Genomic DNA, 27,092 nt, shown 5'->3' with positions numbered 1-27,092 from the left:
ACTTACACATAGGAATCAATAGTTTCTGTTTCACTTAGCTTCTCATTTACCTCAAACGCATCCCCTAGGAATGATAAAACAATCCTGTCTCATTATAAAATTAGATTTAAAAAATTAGAAGTTGATGAATGCAACTATATGCATATAGACACATACATACATATGTGAACATCTGATATTTTCAACAATATTAAACATTTGTTTTTCAGTACTGATCATATGCCAGGGACTAGGGACACATGGATGAAAAAGACAAACTTCCCCTGATCTCTGGAATTACAGTAATTTCCCTTTTCTCTCTGAAACCTTTCTAGGAGGAAGGGATGCCATGACCCAGGACACTGTAACCAGAGTATGTTCACCATCTGTCAAAGGCTCCTAGAGCTACATGAGAACAAGCGTTTAACACTGGGCATAGGAGCAATGTGAACTACATTCAATTCACACATGTGTAAGTAAGGAAAAAAGGACTGAAGGCACCTGAATGTTTGAGAAGCGCGACAATGGTTTCAGAGATATGCAGAACTTTTATACAAATTTCATAATCCCTGAAGCATTAGGAAACATAGTGTCTACTGGCCAAACTTCAGTACCATCAAGAGAGATGACTACCGTCAGATTTTATTCCTTCTAGAGGTTAGAAGCTTTTTAGAAAGCTTCTCATACTTTGTCTCCCCATTTTTCCCCTCAAACCTTAACATTTGAGAATACTGCACACCTAATTTTCACTATTGATGGATGTTTCCAACTACCTTGGAAGACACTACGGGCTCCCACTTCCAGGGCATTTGGCTTGATTAACCAGGTGTGATAGCAACAGACTCACAAACCTGTGACCGTGTGGCACTGGCTCTCACGCAACATCTAGGGTGTAGTCTTCATTTTTCTTTTATTGGCCTCACCCTCAGCAGATCTAGGAAACCTACCTTGTTAACAAAAAGGGTTCCCACAGGGGAAAAATGGACATATAGAGGAAATAAAAGATAAATTAAAAAAATTTCCTGAGAAGAACAAGGACCAGAGTCTACACGTTAACCAACTGTCCAAGATTGTGTCAGATAGGAGTAAATTAAGGTCTCCCTAGGAAAATCCTACTAAATAATCTAGAACTAAAAATATTAAAACTACCTCAGCATAGGTCTGGGCACAATGGCTCAGGCCTGCAATCCCAGCACTCTGGGAGGCTGAGGGGATGGATTGTCTGAGCTCACAGGTTCGAGACCAGTCTGAGCCTTAGTGAGAGCCCAGCCCCCAAAATAGCAGGGCATTGTGGCGGGCACCTGTAGTCCTTGCTACTCAGGAGGCTCAGTCAAGAGAATCTCTTGAGCCAAGAGTTAGAGTTTGCTGTGAGCTATGATGCCACAGCACTCTACCAAGGGCAACAAAGTGAGACTCTGTCTCAAAAAACAAAACAAAACAAAACACTACCACAGCAAAACCTAAAAGTTGAGGGCAAGAGTGATAGAAGAGAATTAGCTCAGTAGTTAGGATGCCGGCCACATACAGGGCGCTGGTGGGTTCAATCTTGGCCTGAGCCTGCTGAACAACAACTGTAACAAAAAAATAGCGGGGCATTGTGGCAGGTGCTTGTAGTCCCAGGTACTTAGGAAGCTGAGGCAAGAGAATCGCTTATAAGCCAAAGAGTTTGAAGTTGCTATGAGCTGTAATGCCATGGCACTCTACTGAGGGCTACATAATGAGACTGTCTTAAAAAAAATAAAACCACCTTGGGCGGTGCCTGTGGCTCAGTGGGCAGGGCGCCAGCCCCATATATCGAGGGTGGTGGGTTTGAACTCGGCCCTGGCCAAACTGCAACAACAACAAAAAAAGCCAGGCATTGTGGTGGGCACCTGTAGTCCCAACTACTTAGGATGTTGAGGCAAGAGAATCACCTAAGCCCAGGAGTTGGAGGTTGCTGTGAGCTGTAACGTCACAGCATTCAACCGAGGGCGACAAAGTGAAACTCTGCCTCTAAAAAAAATTAAAACATAAAAAATAAAACCTCCTTAAGGGAAAGGATCAGATAAAATACAGATAGTTTTGGCGGGAGGAGCTGATATCTTTTTTTTTTTGAGACAGAGCCTCAAGCTGTCACCCTGGGTAGAGTGCTGTGGCTGTGGCATCACAGCTCACAGCAACCTCCAACTCCTGGGCTCAAGCGAGTCTCCTGCCTCAGCCTCCCAAGTAGCTGGGACTAAAGGCGCCCGCCACAATGCCTGGCCATTTTTTGGTTGCAGCCATCATTGTTGTTTGGCGAGTCCGGGCTGGGGATTCGAACCCACCATCTTAGGTGTATGTGGCTGGCGTCTTAGCGGCTTGAGCCACAGGCGCCGAGCCCTGATATCTTGAAATAAAGAGATAACTATCTGATTACGAAAGGTAATCATTAAAAAAATATTACAGTTCAAACTTCCAAATTAGGAGAAAAACATAGAATAAGGAGCAACTTCATCAAACCAGCAAAATTATGGGAAAGGAAAAAGAGGAAACAAAATCAATTGTAATCCTAAAATCAAAGCACAAAGGACAAAATTAAGAATATCAGTCATCAGTATAAATTTGAAAGAACCAAATTCTCTCCTTAAAAAAGGAGACAAGGCCTAGCTCATTGGCTGTAATCCCAGCACAGAAGGCTGAGGTGGGAAAATCCCTTGAACTAGGAGTTAAGAGACCACACTGGGCAACACAGCAACACTCTGTCTCTACAAAAAAACTTAAGAATTAGCCTGGCACCGTGGCATATGCATGTGACCCTACCTACTTGGAAAACTGAGGCAGGCAGATGGCTTAAGCCCTTAAGTTGAAGGTTTCAGTGAGCTATGATTGTTCCACTGAACTCCAGCCTGGGCAACAGACTGAGACCCTTTCTTTTAAAGAAAATTTTAAAAAAGAGAGAGAATAGACTAACAAAACCCCAGCACATCTAGGAGCTATACATAAAGAATATGCTTAGAACAAAGAAACAAACAAAGGCTGAAAATAAAGGGACAGAATGAAAATACCATGCTTGTGCAAACAAAGCAGGAAAGACAACTAATCAGAAGCACAGGGACAATAAATGGAGTGTCCCTTATCACTAAGCGATAAAGAAACAGTTTGTAAGGAAAATACAGTATTTATAAACCTGTACACTCAAATAATTACTGCAGATAAATATATAAAGCAAAGACCAGGCAAAATACAAACTTAAGAAAAATATAGTTCAGGTAGGAAACTCTTAAAACTGAACAAATGGCATAAACACAAAATAAAGACGGAGAGAAATTAATACAACCAACAATTCTGATTTAACCAAGAACCTTGAATCAAAAGAATAAAAAGAAATTAAAATTTTTTTTTCAGGTATCTGTATCTTTCATTAAAAAATGTCGACTTGGCGCCTGTGGCTCAAGTGGCAAAGGTGCCAGCCACACACCTGAGCTGGCAGGTTCGTATCCAGCCCAGACGTGCCAAACAATGATGGCTGCAACCAAAAAACAGCTGGGCGTTGTGGCAGGGCCTGTGGTCCTAGCTACTTGGGAGGCGGAGGCAGGAGACTTGCTTGAGCCCAGGAGTTGGAGGTTGCCGTGACCTGTGATGCCACGGTACTCTACCCAGGGGGACAGCTTGAGACTCTGTTTAAAAAAAAAAAAAAAAAAAGTCTAGGTCAGGTATGGTGGTTCATGCTTGTAATCCCAGCACTCTGGGAGGCCGAGGCAGGTGGATTGCTTCAGCTCAGGAGTTAAGAGACCAGCCTGAGTAAGAGACTCTGTCTCTACTAAAAATAGAAAAAAAAACCTTGCCAGGTGAGCGTGGTGCCTTGTGGCTCAGTGGGTAGGGTGCCAGCCCTATATACTCAGAGTGATGAGTTCAAACCCCGCCCTGGCCAAACTGCAACCAAAAAATAGCCTGGCCTTGTGGTAGGCGCTTGTAGTCCCAGCTACTCGGGAGGCTGAGGCAAGAGAATCACCTAAGCCCAGCAGTTGGAGGTTGCTGTGAGCTGTGTGACACCACAGCACTCTACCAAGGGTGATAAAGTGAGACTCTGTCTCTACAAAAAAAAAATACACACACACACAAAAAAAAAAAACAAAAAAAACTTGCCTATAATCCCAGCTACTCAAGAGCTAAGGCAAAAGAATCGTGTCAGCCCCCTCTCCGTTGCACTGATCTATGACAGCACCACCTGCTCTCCAGCCTGGGCAGCAGAGTGAGATCTTTCTCTAAACAACAAAAATGAAATTTAAAATTTAAAAAGAAAAAAATCTAAGCTGAAAAACCATCCTAGAACAAGTATCAGTAGGCAGCTGATTAAGATGGACCAAGACCTGATGGAAACAGAAGAATCCCACCTAATCCAGAACAGACAATGCCAGCGTCAACTATTCCAAGCCTCTGCAGAAAAAGAAAACAGTCCAATTTATTTTATGATGCCAGTAGTTTTAATAACAAACCCAGATGGAGACATAAGAACAAATGAATACCGTTGGTCAACCTCACTCATAAACACAAGAATTCTAAATAAAATATTTGCTAACAATTAGATTCCAGAAATGTATCAAAAGCATCTATCACTATAAGCCATTTCAGCAACAAATTAAATGAAAAAGACCATGTGTGCATAGATGTTGATGAGGCATATGGTATTATCTGGCAACCAATCCTAATGAAAATACTACGTAAGGAAATTGCTTAAATAAAATTCAGGGTATTTCTGAAAACCAATGGCAAATGACATTCTCTAAACATAAGAATGCTAAATGTATTTAAATTACAATCAATAATTAGGCAGGAAAGCTCATTACCATAATTATTTAAAAACATTTACATGAAAAATTTCAAACACACACAGATGTAGAACTACAAACCCCGGTGAGACACCTGTCACTCAGCAATTCAAGGCCAATACCCACAACCCCACCAGTGCCCTGGAGTGTAACAAGCAAATACTAGACATAACATTTCTTTCATATCTCAATATGAATATCTAAGAATAAGGGCTCCTCAGTAAGACAAATAATCACCCTTACCTAGTTCTTTAATGTAATCAACTATCCAATCAGTATCCACATTTTTCAATTGTCTAATTTTTTCATTTTAATCAGAATCCATGTAAGATCTAGATATTACAATTTCACTATGATTATTTAATATTACCTTGGCGAGTTTAGTGAATGCAATGAAACAAGTAAATGAAAACAAAACCTTTTCTGCAGATAGGAACGAAAACACTTTGGCTAAAGAATTCTAAAACAAAATAACTTAATCAGGTGACTGAATACAAGACAGATATCAAGTAAGCCAAAAATTCCTTTCTGTACTAGTAATGACTATCAAGAAATGGGAATGACGGCTCGGCGCCTATAGCTCAACAGGCTAAGGCGCCAGCCACGTACACCAAAGGTGGTGGGTTCAAATCCCCAGCCCGGACCCGCCAAACAACAATGACTGCTGCAACCAAAAAATAGCCGGGCGTTGTGGCGGGCGCCTGTGGTCCCAGCTACTTGGGAGGCGGAGGCAGGTGACTCGCTTGAGCCCAGGAGTTGGAGGTTGCTGTGAGCTGTAATGCCATGGCACTCTGCCCAGGGGGACAGCTTGAGGCTCTGTCTCAAAAAAAAAAAAAAAAAGAAAAAAAAAGAAATGGGAATGAGGGGGAAATGCCATTCATACTAGTAAAAAACTAAACAAAAACCAAAATTCCAATCATGTAGGAACAAATTTAGGAGAGAGAAAACTGGTTCCATGTGAATCAAATCATTCTTATTTTCTCTAAATTAGTATATAACATGGCCAAATTCTAGCTGGAATCTCTAAAGGTATGGCTTTTTTTTCTTTCATGTTAGATAAAATGACCTTCAAGTTCACATGGAAGGACAAATGCCTGAGAGAAGAGCATGCAGTTGCTATCCCAGATGATACATGTATCTGATTTCAAACCAAGGCAGTATGACTAGGAACACCCTGGAGCACCTCCTCTGAACCTTTACAGACTCTCTTCAGCCCCAGGGAACCTTGAACCAATAAAAGGACACTGTGTCTTCTGACTGACTTCCCTTGAGCACCCTGAGCATGTTACACTTGTGCCTACCCCTTATCCCCAGGTATTCCACTGCAGACAAAGGTGACTCTCACTCTTTCCTATCAGTTTCTTCACATTGTCTCTTGATGCACAAGTATGGGGAAAGTGGAGAATATATTTTTCTTAAACTGACATTTCAACTCTGCTTTAATTTTACCGAGCTTCTCTTGCCATCTACTTCTTTCATAATTCGTTCTTCTCTGAAACATAATGTAGATCCACAGTGATTTTCTCTATTTACTAATGCAAAATGACTGAACTCCTGGTTTTGGCCAGAATGCCTTGATGCAGCAACACACCGCCAAGCACTGTGATTAATTTAAACCTCAGGTGCAGACCCCCAAATCTCAAAATGTGGCCAAATGAAAATTTTTATCCCTTGCATTATGCTCATTCCAGGTGCTACAAGTTATTGAAAAATTATTTATTCTTGATCCACAGCTTCCTTCTTCCACAGAGCAATACTCTGGTCCCAATTCACCAATTTTCAAAAAATATAGGAGATGAACAGATGGATAAAACTGGATTCTTGACAATAAACTTTTTTTTACTGGCATGTGTATTAGAGGAATATTTAAACACAGAAATTATCACTTACTGGCATACTTTATTCTTATATTTACATACATTACCCCAAATCCACAAAATGACCCTGCACATAGGATGCTGAAGGTCCATAAACTTTTTTTTTTTTTTGAGACAGAGTTTCACTTTGTTGCCTTTGGTAGAGTGCCATAGCATCACAGCTCACATTAACCTCAAACCCTTGGGCTCAAGTGATTCTCTTGCCTCAGCCTCCCAAGTAGCTGGGACTACAGGCTCCTGCCACAACATTTGGCTATTTTTAGAGGTGGGGTCTTGCTCTGGCTCAGGCTAGTCTTAAACTCCTCCTGAGCCCAGACAATGCACCTGCCTCAGCCTCCCAGAATGCTGGGATTACAGATGTGAGTCATCACAGCTGGTCGGTCCATAAACTCTTATCCAAAGCATGTAGAAGGTTTCAGCATTCTTTGGCTGTGAGGAAGGTACATAGATACTGTGCCACATAACACTTTAAGAGGATATGGGGCAGTACCTTACATTCAAATGAATTTTCTGCAATGACATGTATGACCAGTAGCACAGAAATAGGATACATACAGACTTTATACATGGCCTCACCTCAACTCTGCTGCTAGAGTTTTGGTGTTTCCTCCCCCGGGGAGAAAAGCCCCCCGTAAGTTTTTCTTTTACAGTAGTTTCTACATTTTGAAATTGGGAATAAAAATGAACCTGAATCACATTTATTAATGATGATAGAGAGAAGTCCTGACCCCTTTCTCTAGGACACTCTGCCAGTTCATACCCAATCAGAATGCAAATGTAAGTTGCTGAAAACTAGGCTGTGACACTGGTGAGAGAGCAAGGAGGAAATGGAAAAATAATCAGAACAACTTTTACAACTAAGATCACCACCAAGATTAGACATTACAGTACACATTTCAAGCTGGGATGCTGGATGGTGCCAAAAATCTCTTAATGGGAACTATCAAAGATAATCAGTGAAAACAATTAATCTAAATGAGAAGCCTGGGGAAACACCTTTCATAATTCTACACCATCACAATTTTCCTTACGATGGCAAGGCCACTTTGGAACATCAAAACATATTGAGAGATATTATTATAACAATTTGAGTCATTCAAGAAATACTTTATTTTTTTGAGACAGTGTCTCCCAGGCTGGAGTGCCATGGCTCAATGAACTCCTAGGCTCAGCTTCCCAAATAGCTACAGGCTGGTGCCACCATGCCTGGTTAATTTTTCTATTTTTGTGTCTAGCTATGTTAACCAGGCTGGTCTCCAACGCCTAGACTCAAGGAATCCTCTTGGTTGGGCCTCTCAAAGTGCTGGGATTACAGGTGTGAGCCACTGTATCGGGCCAGAAAATACTTTAGACTCTAAAGAGTCTCAACCTGAGTGACCCACAGGAACTGTATTAAAAGGCCACAGCATTAGGAAGGTTGAGAACCACTGCTTTAAAGCCTACTTCATGCTGGTCACCAACCTAGGCAATGGGTTATGGGTGACAAAATTAGCACGAGCCTGTGGACAACTGCTATCTCCAACATAAGGGGACACCGAAACCAGCCTGAAGCAAATTTAATTTGGGCCATCTCTAACATGCAGGGAGCAGAGACTAGAAAAGCAGAAGGCAGAGAAGGTGGGAGAGAACTGTGCTCCTGACAGAGGGTTTTGGGAAGGGCCAAAGGTGTAAAAGACCACAGCAACGGTCAGGTCATTCGTTTGTGTGTGTGGGAGGGACAGATAGGGCTGTGTGATGTTGACGAGAAATAAGGCCAGAAAAGTAAAAAATGGTGATCACCATTTCTTGGTGTCTTGTGGGCCTGTGAGCTACCCTGGAGTCGGGATTTCACTGAGACCACAGTGGCCACTGCTTTGTCTTTCCCCCACAGCCCCAGTCAGAGGCCTCCCCACTATGTCCCCTACCCTGGGCTTTCTCCCCGCTGGCACAGCCCTTTGTCGCCTCTCTCTCAGAAAGAACACTGCACAGACAGGGCCTAGTCGCTTCGCTGGGTTAGTCCCAGCGTCTAGCACATGGGCTCTGGCGGGCTTGGGAGCTCGACCGTCCTCAATACCCCCAGGACGAAATGGCACCGTTAGAGAGACAAGATGGCCACACAACCCCGTGTTCGCCAGACCCGAATCGGCATCATTCCTCCACGGCCACCCAGACTTAACAAACCTCCACGACCCCAGGCCCAATATTCAGGCTGTTACCACAGGGTAAGACGAGGCCCGCAGACCCCTCCCCCCGCGACCTCCCCAGGCCCAGCCCCGCTCTCTAGTACACTTCCGCGGAGAAGTAGCCGCGGTGGGCGCCGCGGAGCCCGGGCCCTGCCGCCCCTCCCCCACCCGCGCCCCACTCGCGCGGCCCCTGGAGCTGACCAGCCACCACCGAGAGGGCAGAGCGAGCGGGGTGTTCCCCACACCTCTTCGGGGAAGTAGGCCCATAGCTCTTGCATCCGCGACGGCCGGAGCCACCGGTGAAACACTCACCCGCCGACCCGCCCGAGAATAGACTGCGACTAACTCCGCCACGGACCCGCCCAACGCCCGCCGCCACCCCTCCCATCTCGCGCCCCGCCCTACGCGCAGACGGATTGCGTCATTGTACCGCTCCTCCCCTTTGCCAACTCCTTCCTGGCCTGGGGCGGCCGGGTGTTACTCCCCTCCCCCAAGTGACCAGCCTCCCAATGCGCAGGCCCAAACTCGGCGGCGTTATCCGCCTCTGCGCAGGCGCTGTGCCCCTCCCACGGCGGTTGGCCTTATAGAGGCTGGGGGTGGGGGGAGGTCAAGCGTAGCCTCTTCTCCTTTACCAAGATGGCGGCTTGTCCCTGTTTCGCCACAGTTCCTACCTTATGAGCCTGGTTTTCTTACGCTAATAAGAGTGGAACAGGTAATAAGAGTCTCCGCTCTGTGGTGGGTAACTAGAGTGCGGGGAAGGGCGCTTCTTGAGAAGAAGCCAGGTGATCACTGAGAAGAAGAGAGGCAGTAGGGGGAGGGCAGGTGGAGGCATGAGTGCGGAGCGATCACAGGGAGGGGTAGCCTTCGACTCCGCTCCTCTCCTCCAGGAAGATGGCGGCAGCACCGAGCCTGGAGCTCCGGAGCGGAGCTGGGCGGGGGACGGCGAGCCGTCGTGCAGGGCTGCTCTGGCCTCTGGCCGCCCTCGTCTCGATGGTACGGAGGCTTTCTAGCATTGGCTGCGCGCACGTCACGTGGGCCGGCGGGCCCTGCGCAGACCATCGAGTTGGGCGTCCCTCTCGGGGACGTGGCCTTTCTGCGCGCGAGCTGGGGCCCGCCGCCCCGCGGGGGAGGGCGGAGCCGGCGCGGCCCCTAGCCTTCCTGTCTGGGTCCCGAGGTGAGACCTGGGGAGTGCCCGGCGAGCCCGCTGTGGCGGCGTGGCTCGGGGGCGGGAGGGCGCCGCTCCGGGCTACGGCCGGGGGAGCGCGCGGCTCCGGCCCGCGATGTGTGCCCGGCCTGCAGGTGTCCCTTTACTCTTCTTGCGTGCTCTGGAAGCCCAGCACTTGTCCGAGACTCGCGCTCAGGCCGGCGCAAATGCCCCTTGTACAGGAAGCCTTCCAGTATTACCCCGGGTGAAAGGACACGCTTCTGGAGTCCTTCGGGGGCCTGCAGCGTGTTGGGAGGCCGAGCTGTTCGGCTTTGGGGCCTCCTGCGAGGGCAGTGGATGGGTGCTCGGGGCCACCCCCTGTCGGCTGTGAGAGTGAGGGTCGCACAGGACATGTGTTTGGATACCGTGTAAAGCCCAAGAAGCTATAAACTTGAGTTTTGTTTACTGAACAGTGCTTGTAGTCAAATGAAACGTCTGAAGGGATGTGATGAGTTGTAACCTTTAGTGACAAGATGGTTTGTCCTTCAGTTTTGAGTTTTATATTCATAGCTGCTCTGAGCGCTCAGGCAGTGACTTATGTCTGGATAAGGATAACCGATCACTTTCTTAGCAGGTAACTTTCTTAAAACCCTTTTGAGATTGAATAAATCACAAGCTTTTCTTCTGAGGTTGCTGGCAGTGCCACACTGTGTGCATAATAAGCTTAACGTTTACAGAAGCTAACCAGGGCTGCTGAAACGTTGGATGGAACCTGGCACTTAGGTTTATATTTTGAACATTGGAAGCTCCTCCAGGCCACACTCATCAAGTACATTTGATATTAGGATACTTGGGAAAAGTGTTTTAAACTAGTCAAAGGCATTTATTTAAAAATGGCCTGTGTTGTTCGAATTTTCAGATCTCTGTATCTAAAACATCAACCTGTCATAACCAGTTAACCTGTCATAAGAATTTTAGACTTGGAGGAAATGGAGTGTACTTCAAGTCTCAGAGACAGTATTTGAAAGCCAGTTAAATAATTCACAATGAGGATTAAACTTTTCTTTTACTGTTACTCTACTGTGTACCAACCACTATTTAGGGGTTTACCTCATGTTGAGTTGAATTAAAGTAACCCTGGTAAAAATGCAGTGACTGTAAGGAGAGCCCCTCTAGGGTGCAGCTGCCCCTCATTTTGTGTGCCTCTGTGTTCAGGTGGGTCCCTGGGCCTGTTCCCTCTCCAGTGGGCAAGCTAACTTCTAAGTGATCTGACAGAAGAATTTCTTCTTGAATCATTAAATATTTTTCCTTTGGCTTTCTTGTTTTGGTCTTCCAATGTCTGACTTTTCAGCCTCATGGCCTCTTCTGTCAGCAGTTCAATTCAAAAGTTACTTACTGGAAATTGTGTACCAGCTACTTTTAAAAGTTTTGTGGGTGGAAAGCTAAAGAGCAGCTTGTGGACTAGTGTGGGAAATTCACTTGTGAAAGAGTAATTACACTACAGTGTGACAAGTGCAGTTATAGAAATAAGTATAAGATGTGGGGATGGGCAAGGGGAGGTAATGATGACTTGTTGGCAAGTCTTCGTAAAGAATGTGGTCATTGAACTGGGGTTTAAGGGTGAATCAAAGTTTTTTTAAGTGGCATTGACAGGATAGGGTGTTCTAGACAGAAAGACTAATAAAGAGGAGTGACATTTATAGTTGATGGCATCTGTGGGCAACAGTTGAAAATCTGGTATACTACTGACATCACAATGTTGGCGATTTGGCTGAGACCCTGTAGTGAAATGCTTCATGCCCATCATAAGTAAGTAGAAGACACTCTGACCTGGATAGGATTTCAGATGATGACACTGTGTCCACTGGGAGGACTTGTGATATATCATGAGTCAGATAGATTCTCCCTTCCCAGCAGAAACTCAGTTATTTACCAAAAGGACTTGGTTGAAGAACATGCTTTTTGCAATAACAAGTGGCCACTTCAGGGTATATCTGCCCTATGAGCAGGTAGTCATAGGAAGGCTTTTCCTTTTTCTGTTAAGCAGTGAATAAACTCTGGAAGAAGCATGGCACACCATTGTTAGTTGCCAAGTTGTGGTGGCACAAAGTCTACTTTTGACTAAGTAGGAAAGCAGCCAGAGAACTCAAGTATAATGTGTCAGAATGCTTTTTCCTTAAATTTTAAAAACCACAACATTAAACATTTTGAGGCTTGACGCCTGTAGCTCAAGCTGCTAAGGCAATAGCCATATAAACCAGAGCTGGCGGGTTCAAATCCAGCCCGGGCCCGCCAAACAACAATGACAACTACAAACAAAAGATAGCCAGGCATTGTGGCCAGCGTCTGTAGTGTCACCTATTTAGGAGGCTGAGGCAAGAGAATCGCTTAAGCCCAGGAGTTGGAGGTTGCTGTGAGCTGTGATGCCACAGCGCTCTACCAAGGCTGACAGCTTGAGGCTGCGTCTCAAGAAAAAAACATTCTGAAACCAAGATGATAATGAAATGTTTTTCATGTGGGTAACATTTTAAACATGGATCATGTTATTTTGGATTAAACAAAGAAAAGTTTTTCTTCCCTCCTTCTTCCTCCTCAAATCAGAGACTATTTATTTATTTATTTATTTTGAGACAGAGTCTTTCTCTGTTGCCCTGGGTAGAGTGCTGTGCCATCATAGCTCACAGCAACCTCAACTTTTGGGCTCAAGTGATCCTCTTGCCTCAGCCTCCTGAGTAACTGGGACTGCAGGCACCCCCCACAATGCCCCCCTATATTTAGAGACAGGGTGTAACTCTTGCTCCTACTGGTCTGTAACTCCAGAGCTCAAGCAATCCAGCTGCTTCAGCCTCCCAGAGTGCTAGTATTACAGGTGTGAGCCACCGCCCTCCAGAATCAGACATTTTAGAAGTCTAATCCCTAGTAGGCTGCAGTTTTCCAGGCACACTGAAGTTCCTCCAATACTATTGAAGATGAACCAGATAGATGTGTGTTCTGAGACATGTCTGGGCATCGTGTTAAGTCATCTTGATGGTTGCTGTTTGGTAACAATACATTTACTATGCCTCTTCTCCCTGACTGCTTTTTATTGGAATTCATATAGATTTTAAAATTAAACTTAATTTTACTATCAAATTAAGGTTATAGCTTCATGGAATTTAAAGGGTCTAAAGTGCCAATGTCCTTTCCCCAGTTGTGTCTCTTCCCCTGCAGAGGGTCAGCTGTAGCTTTGGTTGATTCCCCTGGTTCTTACCTGTAACTCTGTAAGAACACATTTGCTTCACTTGCTTATTTGTGTTGCTCTCACTGTTTCTATATTGTTTCTTCCCTGGACACTGAAGAGTTGAGAGAAAGATTTTGGCTTTCACCCTTCTGCCTTCTCTGCGCAGACAGATCCTTGGTGCCCAGAGTAACCCTAATTTGGTTAGTCATTGTTTATATTATCACTACATAGTGCCATTCACAGCTAGGCTAAATGGCATACTGGGATTGCTTTTCCTTCCTGGATTACTTTTTGTTTTCCTGAGGTTATTACAAGTCTTGTTTTTTGTTTGCTTGCTGTTTGCCTAGTTTTCTGTCACTAAAATTCAACCCCAAATTCTGTACAATTGTCTAAATCTCCTTTCAAGAAAGTCAGTCTTTTTTATCTGATGGTATTTGTAATTCTATTCATTTCATCTTGAGTAAATCTCTTCCAAAGCCTATGGCCCATGGCCGTCTTAACCACGCCTGCAGTCTTCCTGCAAATCTCATCAGCCCCTCATGTACTTGACCGGCAGTTTTCTGGAACTGAGGTCCTCATCTTTCTTGGTTTTGCTATGATTTTGGTGGGGCACATCCTTTACTAGGTGCCTGGGAGAAAGTGCATGTGAGATAGTTTTGGGAACCCGTGTATCTGGAAGTGCCTATCTTGCCCCATGCTGAGTGAAGGTCTAGACACCCATCTCACTGCCCTGCCTCCCAGCCCTCAGCATTGTTGAGTCTTGAGCCATCCTGACTTATTTGCATGTATTTACTGATAAAACTGTAGGGCCTGTGTACATGACTGTGTTTTCCTTGGTGAAAGCATAAAGACTTCTTTCTGGCAGTGACCGTAGCACAGTGGTTACAGCACCAGCCACATACACTGAGGCTGGCAGGTTCGAAACCAGGCCAGCTAAAAAACAATGACAACTGCAACAAAAAATAGCCAGGCATTGTGACGGGCACCTGTGGTCCCAGCTATTTGGGAGGCTGAGGCAAGAGAATTGCTTAAGCCCAAGAGTTTGAGGTTGCTGTGAGCTGTGACACTACGGCACTCTACTGAGGGTGATACAGTGAGACTCTATCTCAAAAAAAAAAAAAAAAAAAGACTTCTGAAATTTAAGACACCTGAAACCTTAGGAGTCTGTTTTTCTCCAATATTTTGTCTACTGTTTGGTCCTCTTTATTTGGAAACTAATTTTATTCAATGCTGGGCATTTTTCTTTATTTCTTGCTTTGATTTCTTCCCATCCATTCATTCTCTCTCCCCCTCTCCACCCCATCGGACCTTCTGGCTTGGTCCTATTAATCTTCTTAGGTCTTCCATTTTATTTTTTTCTTTCTTTCTTTCTTTTTTTTTTTTGGAGACAGTCTCACTTTGTTGCCCTTGGTAGAGTGTGCTGTGTCATCATAGCTCACAGCAACCTCAAACTCTTGGGTTCCAGTGATCCTCTTGACTCAGCCTCCCAGTGGCTGGGACTACAGGCGCCTGCCATAACATCTGGCTATTTTTAGAGACGAGGGTCTCGCTTTTGCTCAGGCTGGTCTGGAACTCGTGAGGTCAGGCAATCCACCCACCTTGGCCTCCCAGAGTGCTGGGATTACAGGTGTAAGCCACTGTGCCCCACCTGGCATTTTCTTTTTCTTAAAGCTTTTTAAAATTTTTTATTTTTTACTTGCACATTGGGAGAGATAATAGTTCCATATATTTGTGGGGTACAAGTCGATGTTAAATTTCTGAAAATCCTATGGTAAATACAATCAAGCTAATTAACATGGCTACCACCTCAAATAGTCATTTTTTTGTGGTGAGCATATTTGAAATTTACTTTCTTAGTGATTTTGAGATGCACAGACCCTTATTACTGACTGCACTCATCGTGCTGTGCAACGCTGCTCACAGCCGTGCTCCTGCTGTCCAGTGTGGAGGCTTTGCACCCTTCTTCTGGCCTTTCTACTGAGTTTTCCTAATCTTATTTCAAACAGCTTTCTTTTATTCTCTCTGTTTCTATTTTATAGCTTCCTGTTTCTGTTTCATGGATATAGAACCTCCGTTTATCTTTCTGAGGATTAATATGTGTGTGTGTGTTTTTAAATAGAGACATCATCTCAATTCTCTCACCCAGTCTGGATTATAGTGGTGTGATCACAGTTCACGTCAATCTCAAACTCATGGCCTCAATCATCCTCCCAGCTCAGACTCTCAAGTAGTTGAGATTACGGCCCACGTAGAGATGGGGTTTCACTGTATTGCCCAGGCTGGTCTTGAACTCCTGGCCTCAAGTGATCCTCCCTCCTTGGCCTTCAAAGTGCAGAAATTACAGGCATGAGTCACCACACACAGTGTGTTTTCTTTGTCTTTCTTTTTTTTTTTTTGAGATGAAGTCTTCTTATGTTGCCCTTGGTAGAGTGCCATGGCGTCACAACAACCTCAAACTCTTGGGCCCAAGCGATTCTCTTTCTTCAGCCTCCCAAGTAGCTGGGACTACAGGTGCCTACCACAACACCTGGCTAAGTTTTCTTTTTCTTCATGTCACTTTTCAGGCTGCTGTTTGTTTGAGGGTTTCAGCCTTCACATCACATACTTTTCTGGGCTGTCCCATGACGGTTTGTGCCTGCTTTGATATCAGAGGCCTGCTGACTGTGGCCGTTGTTGCACAGGCACTTGGCTGGGCCATTTCCTCACAGTGTCCCTGTCTGCTGTTGTGGGTCTCTTCAGACTCCTCAGAGAAATATCTTTCAGCCTCTCACCTGGCTGCCTGTGTTCAGGGGTCCTGTGTGGGGAGAGGCCTGGGCCATGGTGCATCTGCGAACATGCAGTCCCCTGTCTGCAGGCTGGTTTCCACCCTTCTCTGTAACTGCTGTGCCCAGTTCAAAGACCTTATTTCCGGTCCAGAGGAAAAACTGTAGCCTTTGGCCAGAGCAGGAGAGGGACAGCTGCTTGGCTGTGTGGAGTTGTAGGGTGAATCTGGAGATCTGCCTGCAGCTTAAACCTTCTAACCATGTCTGTTTTTAACCTGTTTTCTTGCTCCCATTTGGGTGCTACTTGCCCCCATCCTGTTGCTGATGTAGGATTTGGCCCTTTCAGATCTGTTTCTAGGTCTAGCCTATAATATTTTAAGGTTCTTATTTGTGTTCCTGTTCGTTTTTGTGGTTTATTTACGTCTTTAAAATATAACTATTTACTGTCATCTTTGTGGTGCTTTAAGAGGGTATGCAGCTAAATGTATTTGACAACTGCCATATGCTGGACACTATTCTAAGAGGTGGGGTACAATGAAGAATAAAACAGATTGTTCTGTTGTGCTTTTTTTTGCAATTTTTGGCTGGGGCTACTTTTATGGTGTAGGCTAGTTGGGGAGGATTTGCTGTGGCCTTGGGGTGACAGCTAATTCAGACCTGCCTTGAGTGCACAGCTATGGACAGCTGTCTGGGAAAGCACATTCTACAGGGATGAACAGGAAGTGCAAAAGTAACGGGTCCAGCACTTTAGACGAATGTGGGGCCAGTTCCCACAAGAGCAGCGTGGAGCAGAGTGACAGGGTACCAAAGAGGAGGGGTCGTGGGAGGAGATGGGGCTTTTGGCAGTCAGCTCCCAAGGCCCTCAGTGGATGAGTTTGGGTAGTTGGAGTGATGTGACTCTGGGGCAGATACCAGTGAGTGACTATGCACCAGACCAGGCATCCTCAAACTACGGCCTGTGGGCCACATGAGCCCGCCTAGGAGTTTACCCGGCCCGCCAGGTGTTTTGCCGCTGCTGCCTGTCCTGCTTAGCAGCTGACTTGTCCCGGGGCCTGCAGTCCGGCCCTCCAATGGTCTGAGGGACAGTGAACTGGCCCCGTTTAAAAAGTTTGAGGACCCCTGCACCAGACCATCCAAGGTGTTCTCACTTTTCCTGTCTACTATAGACACTGACTGCTGTTACTGTCTTCTGTTCAAAGAAGACCCTGAGGCAGAGATGGAGTTAAAGCAGAGCCCGGGGCTGGCCTTGCAGTGTGGCTCCTGAGTTTGTGCCGTCCTCTTCACTTTCACTGCCCCACCTGGCTTGGACAACCTCAGTTTGCCATCTACCTAGAGTTCTGTGCACCACCCCCAAAACTTGGTGTGTACTTTGTTGAACTTTTCTACAACCAAAATTACCTTCTGGGGAACCCTTCTGTTAAAGTGGAATAGATTAATGTGTGTGAATGAAGTGTAATTTTGGTAGACTTAGGTGTCTCTCAGATTGTCATCCTAGAGTGTCTTCTGCTGTGTGAATGGTTGAGGCAAAAAATCCTTTTTCATTGTGTTTTCTCACCAGTTTTGCTTGAGTACCCTTTAGCAGTGTTATTTTTGGGTTACAACTTGAGTTTTACTTAAATTCATAGTTCTTTCTGTTCATTCCTACTCCTCTCTTGCCCAGCTGTAGATTTTGCTTTGTCTTAAAAATGTGTGCTGATGCTGGGCGTGGTGGCTCACACCTGTAATCCCAGCACTCTGGGAGGCCAAAGCAGGAAGACTGCCTGAGCCCATGAGTTGAGGCTGCGTGAGCTAGGCTGATGCCACAGTACTTGGGCTTTTGCAACAGAGTGAGACTCTGTCTCAAAAAACAAACAAAAAGTGTGCAGAAACACTCTGGTAGAAAGATAGATAGAAGTTGTCAATAATTTAATGTTCACAGTGGAGAAATTGAGCCAGTGAGCTAAAAAAAGATCTCATTCTTGCTGATGATGAGAGAATTGCCATTGAAGTCATACTTTCCCTGCTTCTGACTGGGAAGAAAGAAGTATGGGCTCCTCACTCGTACCTCAGTGGTTAGGGTGCTGGCCACATGCACCAGGGCTGGTGGCTTCGAACTTGGCCCGGGCCTGCTAAACAACAGTGACAACAACAACGAAAAGAAAGAAATAAAGAAGTATGACCATTTTAGTTGTTGTCAAGGGTGAGGAGGACAGGCAGACTGTACTCAGGTGTTGTGGGTGTATATAGGTAAGCTTGTTGTCAAGGTAAAACTACCCTTCCAATACCTGTCAGTGAATTCCCTGTAATATTATTCTATCCTTAGGAATTTATCTTGTGGAGGTATGGGTCTAAGTGAGTAGAGCAGGCGTCCTCAAACTATGGCCCTCGGGCCACATGTGGCCCGCTGGGTGTTTTTGCTGGCACTGCCTATCCTGCTTAGCAGCTGACTCATCCCAGGGCCCACAGTCCAGCCCTCCAGCGGTCTGAGGGACAGTGAACTGGCCCCCTGTTTAAAAAGTTTGAGGACCTCTGGAGTAGAGGATATGGTGTTCACTATTGTTTAAAATTATAGAATAAAAAGAAAAACCAGTTAACTCAAGGACTCATTGGTAGGGAGTTTATGCAGTTATGTTCACTTCATTCGACATGCAGTAAGTTTGTATGTGAAACTTGGCAAGGTGGCCGTGGTGTCTCTAAATCAGCAGTTCTCAACCTGTGAGTCACGACCTCTTTGTAACAATGAAAATACATCACAGCATTAGGAAGGTTGAGAACCACTGTTCTAGATCCTGTTTTTATTTAAACCATATATTAATGTATGCACAAAAAGATCTGGCAAAGATAAAATTATACTTTAGGGGATATTTCTTGGGAAAGAATCATAGGGGATTGACAATTTTTATGTTGTTTTTTTGAGGTATATTTTATATTATTATTATTTTGCAGCTTTTGGCCAGAGCTGGGTTTGAACCCGCCACCTCCGGCATATGGGGCTGTTGCTCTACTCCTTTGAGCCACAGGCACCACCCTATTTTATATTATTTTTAAGCTGAAAATTATATTCCTTGGCAGGCCATCACTACGACAAGGTTGCTGTGGTATTAATACCACCAATATTTATTGAACCAGTATTACAGTAGCCTCCACCCATCCCATTCCAGGCTCTGCTGTGGGGAAGGGGGCTCAGCTGTGTCCCAACCACTCTTCACTCCCCCAGTGTTACGACGCAGGCCTCCTCTGAGGTGAGGCTAGAAAGTGGGCAGCACAGAAGCCAGAGTTAGCAGGGAGCAGTGAGTAGTCACTATCAACTTCTTCCAAATACACATTTTCTTAACACAGTCTTGGTTGCCTTTTATTTCACAGTCTTGATACTTTCAGGTGCTCAGGAGGTTGACCTTGCGACAGCATGTGCTGTCCTGGGCAGACTGCCGGCACAGTTCTTTCTCCTGACTTGACAAAGACTTGGGGTGTTTGCACAGGTGAGGGCAGCAGCTTTCAACCAGGCATAAGGTCAGGAGGCCTGCACTCCAGTTTTGACCTATTTGTAACCAGTCTTGCGACTTTGGGTGCTTATTGACTTATGGGATGTTAACATTTTTTCTCTTTTTTTTTTTTTTTTTTGAGACAGAGCCTCAAGCTGTCCCCCTGGGTAGAGTGCCGTGGCATTACAGCTCACAGCAACCTCCAACTCCTGGGCTCAAGCGAGTCTCCTGCCTCCGCCTCCCAAGTAGCTGGGACCACAGGCGCCCACCACAACGCTGGCTATTTTTTGGTTGCAGCCGTCATTGTTGTTTGGCGGGTCCGGGCTGGGGATTCGAACCCGCCACCTTAGGTGTACATGGCTGGCGGCTTAGCCGGTTGAGCTATAGGCGCCGAGCCATTTTTCTCTTTTTTTAAGATAAGGTCAAGCCAGTCGGGGAGCACGGCCATTTGGAATTCTTCTATGCCATAGGCTCCCGGCCAGTAAATAAAGCCCTTCCTGTGGCTAAGACACCAGCCACATACACCTAGGGTGGTGGGTTCCAATCCAGCCCGAGCCCACCAAACAACAATGACAGCTGCAACTGAAATATGGCCGGGCGTTGTGGCGGGCGCCTGTGGTCCCAGCTACTTGGGAGGCTGAGACAGGAGACTTGCTTGAGCCCAGGGGTTGGAGGTTGCTGTGAGCTGTGATGTCACAGCACTCTACCCAGGGGGACAGCTTGAGGCTCTGTCTCAAAATAAAAAAAAAATAAAGTCCTTCCTCTTATAAAGAAAAAGGAAAAAAAGATAAGAAAGCTGAATCTCTAAGGGGTTTTGATTTTTTGTTTTATCTCTTTTTAAACAGCTCTGACAGTCAAGAATCCTTAGCTCAGTTTATCAGAAATTTAGCTTTCAAATTTGGAAGGAAAACTCATGAAACTGCGAGTCACTCATGTAACATCTCATTTTGTGATCCATTTTAAAAATGCACGCGTGGTATGAAAGACCCACCTGTTCCACTTTTATTCGTTACTTTCTGTGTGCCAGTCATCATGCCCTTTATTTCCAGCCACAGTTCTAAACTGGGAAGGTCTGCAAACTTCGGGCAGTGTCAGGGGCTGTTTTGAGTTGTGTGCCACATGGGGTGCTATTGGTATCCCGTGATTGAGGCCAGAGGTGCCCAGCTTCCTGCTGCTTCCAGGACCCCCCCCCCCAACAAAGAACTGTGATCCAAATGTCAGCCCTACTAAGGCTGAAAACCCTGCTTCAAAGGGTCAGTGCGTGAAAGAGCTTTGGGATGTGGCTGTCACAGGCCCCATTTTTGGCTAGGGAGAACAGAGCCTGGTAGTGTGAAGCCAGTTGCTGCAGTGGCTGGCTTGGTTACGGCAGTGTTGGCTACCGTGCTGGTTTTTCCATGGATGGGAACAGGAATAGAAAATGCACTGTTGTTTCCTCCATGCCAGGCTCAGGTTAGGCACTCTGCAGGTAAGCCCCAGTCCTCACAGTGACATTAAAGGTAGGTATTACTATCAACTCCTTTTACAGGAGAGAAGACAGGCCCAGAGAAGTTAAGATTTGTAATTATTTTTCTTTTATCTTGGGCCTCACTTTTGAAAGTTAACAAGTTTAAACACTCAGTCTTGACATACTTACCTAGTGTTGAGTATCTGGGAACTTCTTGGGGCAGCGCCTGTGGCTCAAGGAGTAGGGCGCCAGCCCCATATACTGGGGGTGGCGGGTTCAAGCCTGGCCCTGGGCAAAAATGCAATAAATAAATAAATAAATGAGTATCTAAAACTGGAGCAAGGCCAGCCAGGCCATTGCAGCAAGGCAGATGTTCCTCCTGAGTACATGCTGTATTGTAGCAGGGTTCTCAACCTGTGGGTCACAACCCCTTTGTAATAATGCAAATACATTGTGGCAGGCTCAATGTCTGTAGCTCAAGCAGCTATATATGCCAGCCACATATACCAGAGCTGGCAGGTTCAAATCTAGCCCAGGCCTGCCAAGCAACGATGACAACTACAACCAAAAAATAGCCAGGCATTGTGGCAGGCACCTGTAGTTGAGAGACGCTCTTTGGGAGGCTGAGGCAAGAGAATTGCTTAAGCCAGGAGTTGGAGGTTGCTATGAGCTGTGATGCCACAGTACCCTACCCAGGGGGACAGCTAAAGGCTCTGCCTCAGAAAAAAAAAAATTGTGGCATTAGGAAGGTTGAGAATCACTGCTATATTATAACGTTGTCCTGTGACCTATAATTGTGAGTATCTCTGATGGACTCAGGATTTATTTTTCACCAAATCATATCCATACGTAGGTTTTGAGTAAGAAGTGAGCAAATTGAAGTCCTAGTCCTAGAGCCACTCATGCACTCAGGGCCCAGATCTGCAGTGACCTGCCTGTTAGCGCTGGGGCCAAGTCCATCTGCGCTGACTTTGGGGGACTGGTTTTCTAGTCTGGCTTAGCGTTTTCATCTTTCCCTCTGTGATCCAACTTTGAAGCCTCTAGCCACCTTCCTCTCTTTGCTTTTCCTGCTTCAGCCTCAGTCTGGGGTAGAGGATAAACTATTGATAGGCATTACTATCCTGATAATGCTTTTTGGCAAATAATAATAGGTTGTCAGAACCCAGATTAGCTTTTTAGGCTCTAAGGGATGTGCTTGATACAGAAGTAATCCATTTCTGAAGGCAAGTTCTTTACACGTCGCTCTTGTGTTCTGGGACTACTGTTGAATGTGTGGCCTAGTGTATGGCTTTGTGGAGCAACTTTGTCCAGAGGTTTGCACACACCATCTTCCCAGCTGTGACACTGGCCTGTGGACACAGTGCAGGCTGACTTTCCTGTCACAGCTAGTCTGGCAGGCTAGACCAGGTACTCCTTTCTGGAGGGAGGGATAACTTCAACAGGTGCGAACATTACCCATGGTTATCTCTGCTGCAGAGTCTGTTGTAAATGCTCTGCTAGGGAAATTCTGTTAGGCATGCCCCAGGCTTGGCCCCGCAGCTGGAGTTAAGTGAGTGAGGTTGGCAGAGGCAGACAAGGACTTGGGTGGCTGAGCCTGCCTGCTCCATGGTCACCCTTACAACCCCTGGGTGTGTGTGGCTCCTGCGGGAGGGAAAGCCGTCTTCTCGTGGGCACCTCGGTAGCACCTGCTTGCCTGGTAACTGCCTCTAGCCTGTTAGGAGTTTGTAAGTGGAGGCCCTGGAGAGAGGTGCTTTTGCAGAGGTTGCCACAACAGAGAGCCTTAGGGGAATGGGGAGACTGGAGGAGAGGGCTCTTAGCCCAACTAGACCTGGAACAAACAGGGGAAGAGGAAAAGAAAAAGCAGTTCAAGTATAGAATCTGGAGAAATAATCTCTGAAAAGGGGTCATTTATTTGGTACTTTTTGCTATTTTTGACACTGAGGTTGAGGTGAGTGCCCTTCAGGGCTCCCTTTTCAGTGTAAGATTTGTTTCTGACTCCTGGCCCTATAGAATAGGAAACCGTTGCCTTTTTACCTCTTTTTCTTTAAAAATTAAGAGGAAGGGAGGGCCCTTTGTGATCTTAGATGCCTGTCTGCTGTGACTGATTGACAAGTGAGAATCCTGGTGGTGGCTTATTATTGTACCTAGAAACCCCCGAGAGTGTGAGCAGAGTGTTTATTTTTCCTTCTGTCTGCGTTCTTTGTCTTGGAGGTTGCATATAGACTTCTGCGCTTGTCTTGTTAGACAGTGGCCAGTGTGCACCATTCCTCCCACAGTACTGGCTGGTATATATGAAGCCAGGTTCCCTGCTTTATCCTAATGTTTTATTTTGTAGTAATGTACATGTTGCTCTTAATTTCACTTTTATATGCTTTCTAGTTTTATTTTATTTTATTAGTTTATTTATTTTTGAGACAGAGTCTCACTCTGTTGCCCTGGTAGAGTGCTGGGATCTTAGCCTAACTCACAGCACCCTCAAACTCCTGGGCTCAAGTGATCCTCCCGACTCAGCCTTCCAGAGTGCTGAGGCTACCGGTGTGAAGCACTGAGCCTGGCCTGCTTTCTAGTTTTATTAATACTTAGCTAACTTATAAGTGTTTTAAATGATGTTATTGAGTTCTATTTACTTTTTTGACCTTTTCTGCTAAATAGAAAATTAGATGGTCTTACAGCATTGGCTTAAATTTGTGTGTGTCAGATAGCAATTTAAAGAATATTTTTTTTTCTTTTGAAAAGAGGCTTCTATTTTGATACATATGCTCATGTGTGGGTCTGACTCACCAGTCCTTGAGACCTAAGTTCCACTGGCCTCTATGGCCTGCACCCTGAGCTTAGTGTGCGCAGGCCTCAAGCTGTGGCCTCCCAACTCAGCCTTACCCTCTCTGGGACGTCCCGGTGAGAGCCAGCCATAGCCAGGGTGCCATTCTTAGTTTAAACAGGTGTCCAAGACGATCATCATCATGTCACTCTGAGGTCAGTAAGTACAATTGTTTTCTGAAAGACAGGCAGACAGAAAAAAAGGTTATGCTGCTGGGAGTGAGTCAACTGTTAATTTTTTAAGCAGTGGTTTGGCTTTCTCCCTTCTGACCTAATGAAAGCTGCTTTTATTTTCAGAGCAGTGTGTAGGTGTGTGGACTATACCGTGGCTAGTGCCACCTTCTTGTGCTTGGTGACCTGGGGCTTATGGTCTACTTAATTGCCAGAGATGCTGCTGAACTGGTGGCGGGGTGGGGTGGGGGAGGTGGGGGGCGAGGTGGGGGAGGTGGGGGTGGGGATAAGGCGGAGAGCCGGCCAGAGCAATGCTCATGTGGGAGTATGTGTATAAACCTCCAGCCCTTGATTTCTTGCAAATGAGGACTTTGAGTTTCAGGCTTTGCTGTTTGTTTTGGGGGGTAGATTTTTAAGGAGGTCCTGGTATGTTAAAGACTGAAGTGGTGAAGTCTTTTCTTCTAAGAATGTTTTGATTTCAGGATGTACTTTTGTTCAGCTTATTGTCTAGCTCCCCCACCTGAAGCGGTGATGGTGTGTGCAGAATGTGTGTGTTTTCTTCTCTTAAGCTGTCCTTGCTGGCTGATGTGCATTCCTTCTCCTGCTGCCCAAGTCCCACTGCCCTCTGTTGTGAGCACCTTCTTCTGTGTTGGGCTGCTTCCCTGCCAGCATTTGGGTCCTGCCCCTGCTCTCCTGTAGGGCAGTCTACGATGCAATCAGGGCTCTGTGACCCCAGTGGCCAAGAGAGGGAGCGTCCCATGCTTTTCCCTGGTGTGCAGGTGTGGGAAGCTTCTCCTAGGAGCACTTGGACTCTGCAGCACCCCTGCCTGCTGGGTGGTATGGCCAGGCTCCCTGTAGACCTTGGCATTGTTGGGAATGCCCCACTCTACATTTCTGGGCTGTACTGTCAGTAGCTCCTAGATATTTTATGATGGTTTAAAATCCGCTTTCAGAGTGCACCTGTGGCTCAAAGGAGTAGGGTGCTGGCCCCATATACCAGAGGTGGCAGGTTCAAACCTGGCCCTGGCCAAAAATTGCAAAAAAGAAAAAAAAATCCACTTTCATGAACTTTGAAGAAGTGATTTAGCCACACACTTCAGTATCATAATGATACCTTTAGTGTAACAGTATCTTTGGTGGATACTGTTGGTAATACAATGTGGATGAAATGTGTATTGATCTTAGTAGTTGAACACATGATTAAACAAATCAAAATTTGGGTTTTGTGGCTTGTGCCCCATAGCACAGTGGTTACAGCCCCAGCCACATGCACCGAGGCTGGTGAGTTGGAGCCCGGCCCAGGCCGGCTAACCAACAATAACAACTGCAACAACAAAAAATAGCCAGGTGAGCTCTTTGTAGTCCCAGCTACTTGGGAGGCTGAGGTAAGAGAATCACTTGAACCCCAGAGTTTGAGGTTGCTGTGAGCTGTGATGCCATGGCACTCTACCAAGGATGACATAGACTCTTTTCTCAAAAAAGAAAGATTAGGCTCAGCGGCTAGGGCGTCAGCCACATACACCTGAGCTGGCAGCCCAGGCCTCTCAAACAACAATGACAATTATAACCAGAAAAAAATAGTTGGGCGTTGTGGCAGGCACCTGTAGTCCCAGCTGCTTGGGAGGCTGAGGCAAGAGAATCACTTAAGCCCAAGAGTTGGAGGTTGCTGTGAGCTGTGATGTCACAGCACTCTACCGAGGGCAACATAGTGAGACTCTGTCTAAAAGAAAAAAATTGGGATTTTGGCTTTAAACTTGAATGGCCAGTGCTATTTGCTACTCTTCTCTCATATTAATGTGTGTATTTCCAAATCTAGGTGTTTCATTTTTCTAATCACAAAGTAGTAATATCCTCCATTAAAAAAAATTTTTTTTAACTGTCTGGAACTAGGAGAAGAGTTTATATCTAGGTCTCCAAATTAGCTGAAATTTACTTTGGGGTTTGTTGTGAGGTAGGGATCAAACTGTGTAATTCTCTACGGTGGACGGCACATTGGCCCTATTCTGTTTGATGGCATCCTTCCTTGCAAGTTTGAAACAGCAATTGTGTCAAATGATAACCTCACAGATAAGCAGAAGTCTGTTTCACTCATCAGTTGCGCCTCCCTTAGCTACCCACACCAAATACTAGTTACCATTGCCTTGTAGAGTGCTTTGCTTAATTTTAGGTCAGTCTCACTGTTTTTTTGGCAAAATTTCCTAGCCTGGTTTTCTTTTTAGGTGAATTCAAGAATCCTTTTACAGTTAAAAAAAAAAAAAAATCTGCTAGGATATGGCATTAGTATCCTATGCCTGCCATAATAAGTTGCCACAAACTTCGGGGTTCACAACAGCGCAAATTTATTTTCTACCAGTTCTGGAGACTGCCAGTCTAAGATCTGGCTGGGCCACATGCCCCGTGGGGGCACAAGGGAGAGATAAAACTCTGCTTTCGTCTTCCAGAGGGTGCCTGCACCGTCCTCTGGATTGTAGCTGCGTCCCTACCTCTGCCTCTGTGGTCACACAGCCTTCTCCCCGTGTCTGTCATTGCTCTTTGCCTATCACAGGGAGACTTCTGATGGCAATTAGAACCCACCCAGCTAGTCCAGGGTTATCTCCTCATCTCAGTATCGTTCACTTAATCGCATCTAAACAGATGTCTTTTCAAATAAAGTATCATTGACGAGTCTCAAGGGTTAGGGCTTGGTCTCTAGGTGCCAGTGTCCAGCCTGTTGCAGGCGTATTTCTCTGAGGGTGTAGGATGAACCTGGAGAAGAACAAACATCTCTTTTGACGAGTCTCCTGGGTTGAGATTTGGTGTCATCTCCATGACTCAGGCATGTATGTGTGAAATATTTGTATTGCCCACTTACTGAACTTCCCTTCAATGTTACTAAGGCTTTGTTTTAATAGAGGGTCTTCTACACAGAAGACCATTTGCAAACACTGGTTTTTGTCTCCTCGCTTAATTATGTCTCCTTAGATTGAATAGTAATTGTATCTTTTCAGTAAATACAACCATTTTAGCTTTAATTTTAATATGATAATTTTAATTATATTTTCATATTGTTAAGTTTGACTTTTAATGTTATTTTAGGCCGGACACGAATAGATCATGCCTGTAATCCTAGCACTCTGGGAGGCTGAGGCAGGTGGATTGCTTGAGCCCACGAGTTTGAGACCAGCTTGAGCTAAAAGCAAGACCCCATCTCTAGGTTCGGCGCCTGTAGCTCAACCAGCTAAGGCGCCAGCCACATACACCTAAGGTGGTGGGTTCAAATCCAGCCTGG

General features: G+C 45.6%; 2 protein-coding genes across 7 annotated transcripts in view; one reads left to right on the top strand and one right to left on the bottom strand.

Moving 5' to 3' along the window:
• SEPT2 (septin 2) overlaps positions 1–9,176 on the bottom strand; it is a 40,260-nt gene extending 31,084 nt beyond the window's left edge. For 2 of the 5 annotated variants that reach the window (XM_023518242.1, XM_023518243.1), the window contains exon 1: positions 9,051–9,097. In XM_023518242.1, the coding sequence (XP_023374010.1) occupies positions 9,051–9,083 (33 nt within the window). In that variant the 5' untranslated portion in view covers positions 9,084–9,097. Of the gene's footprint in view, positions 1–6; positions 32–9,006; positions 9,028–9,050; positions 9,098–9,117 lie in introns of those variants that run through there. The other 3 variants (XM_012810410.2, XM_023518244.1, XM_023518245.1) reach the window with 3 other exon arrangements.
• A 70-nt stretch (positions 9,177–9,246) lies between these two features.
• HDLBP (high density lipoprotein binding protein) overlaps positions 9,247–27,092 on the top strand; it is a 77,101-nt gene continuing 59,255 nt past the window's right edge. The window contains exon 1 of one of the 2 annotated variants that reach the window (XM_003798255.3): positions 9,247–9,517. The gene's annotated coding sequence lies outside the window, so the exon portion shown is untranslated. Of the gene's footprint in view, positions 9,518–9,802; positions 9,980–27,092 lie in introns of those variants that run through there. The other variant, XM_023518240.1, reaches the window with a different exon arrangement.

Source organism: Otolemur garnettii, unplaced genomic scaffold, assembly GCF_000181295.1.
Source record: "Otolemur garnettii isolate 467f Iridium unplaced genomic scaffold, OtoGar3 scaffold00133, whole genome shotgun sequence".
NCBI classification, from domain to species: Eukaryota; Metazoa; Chordata; class Mammalia; order Primates; family Galagidae; genus Otolemur; species Otolemur garnettii.
This window is presented reverse-complemented; position numbering and strand designations above follow the sequence as displayed.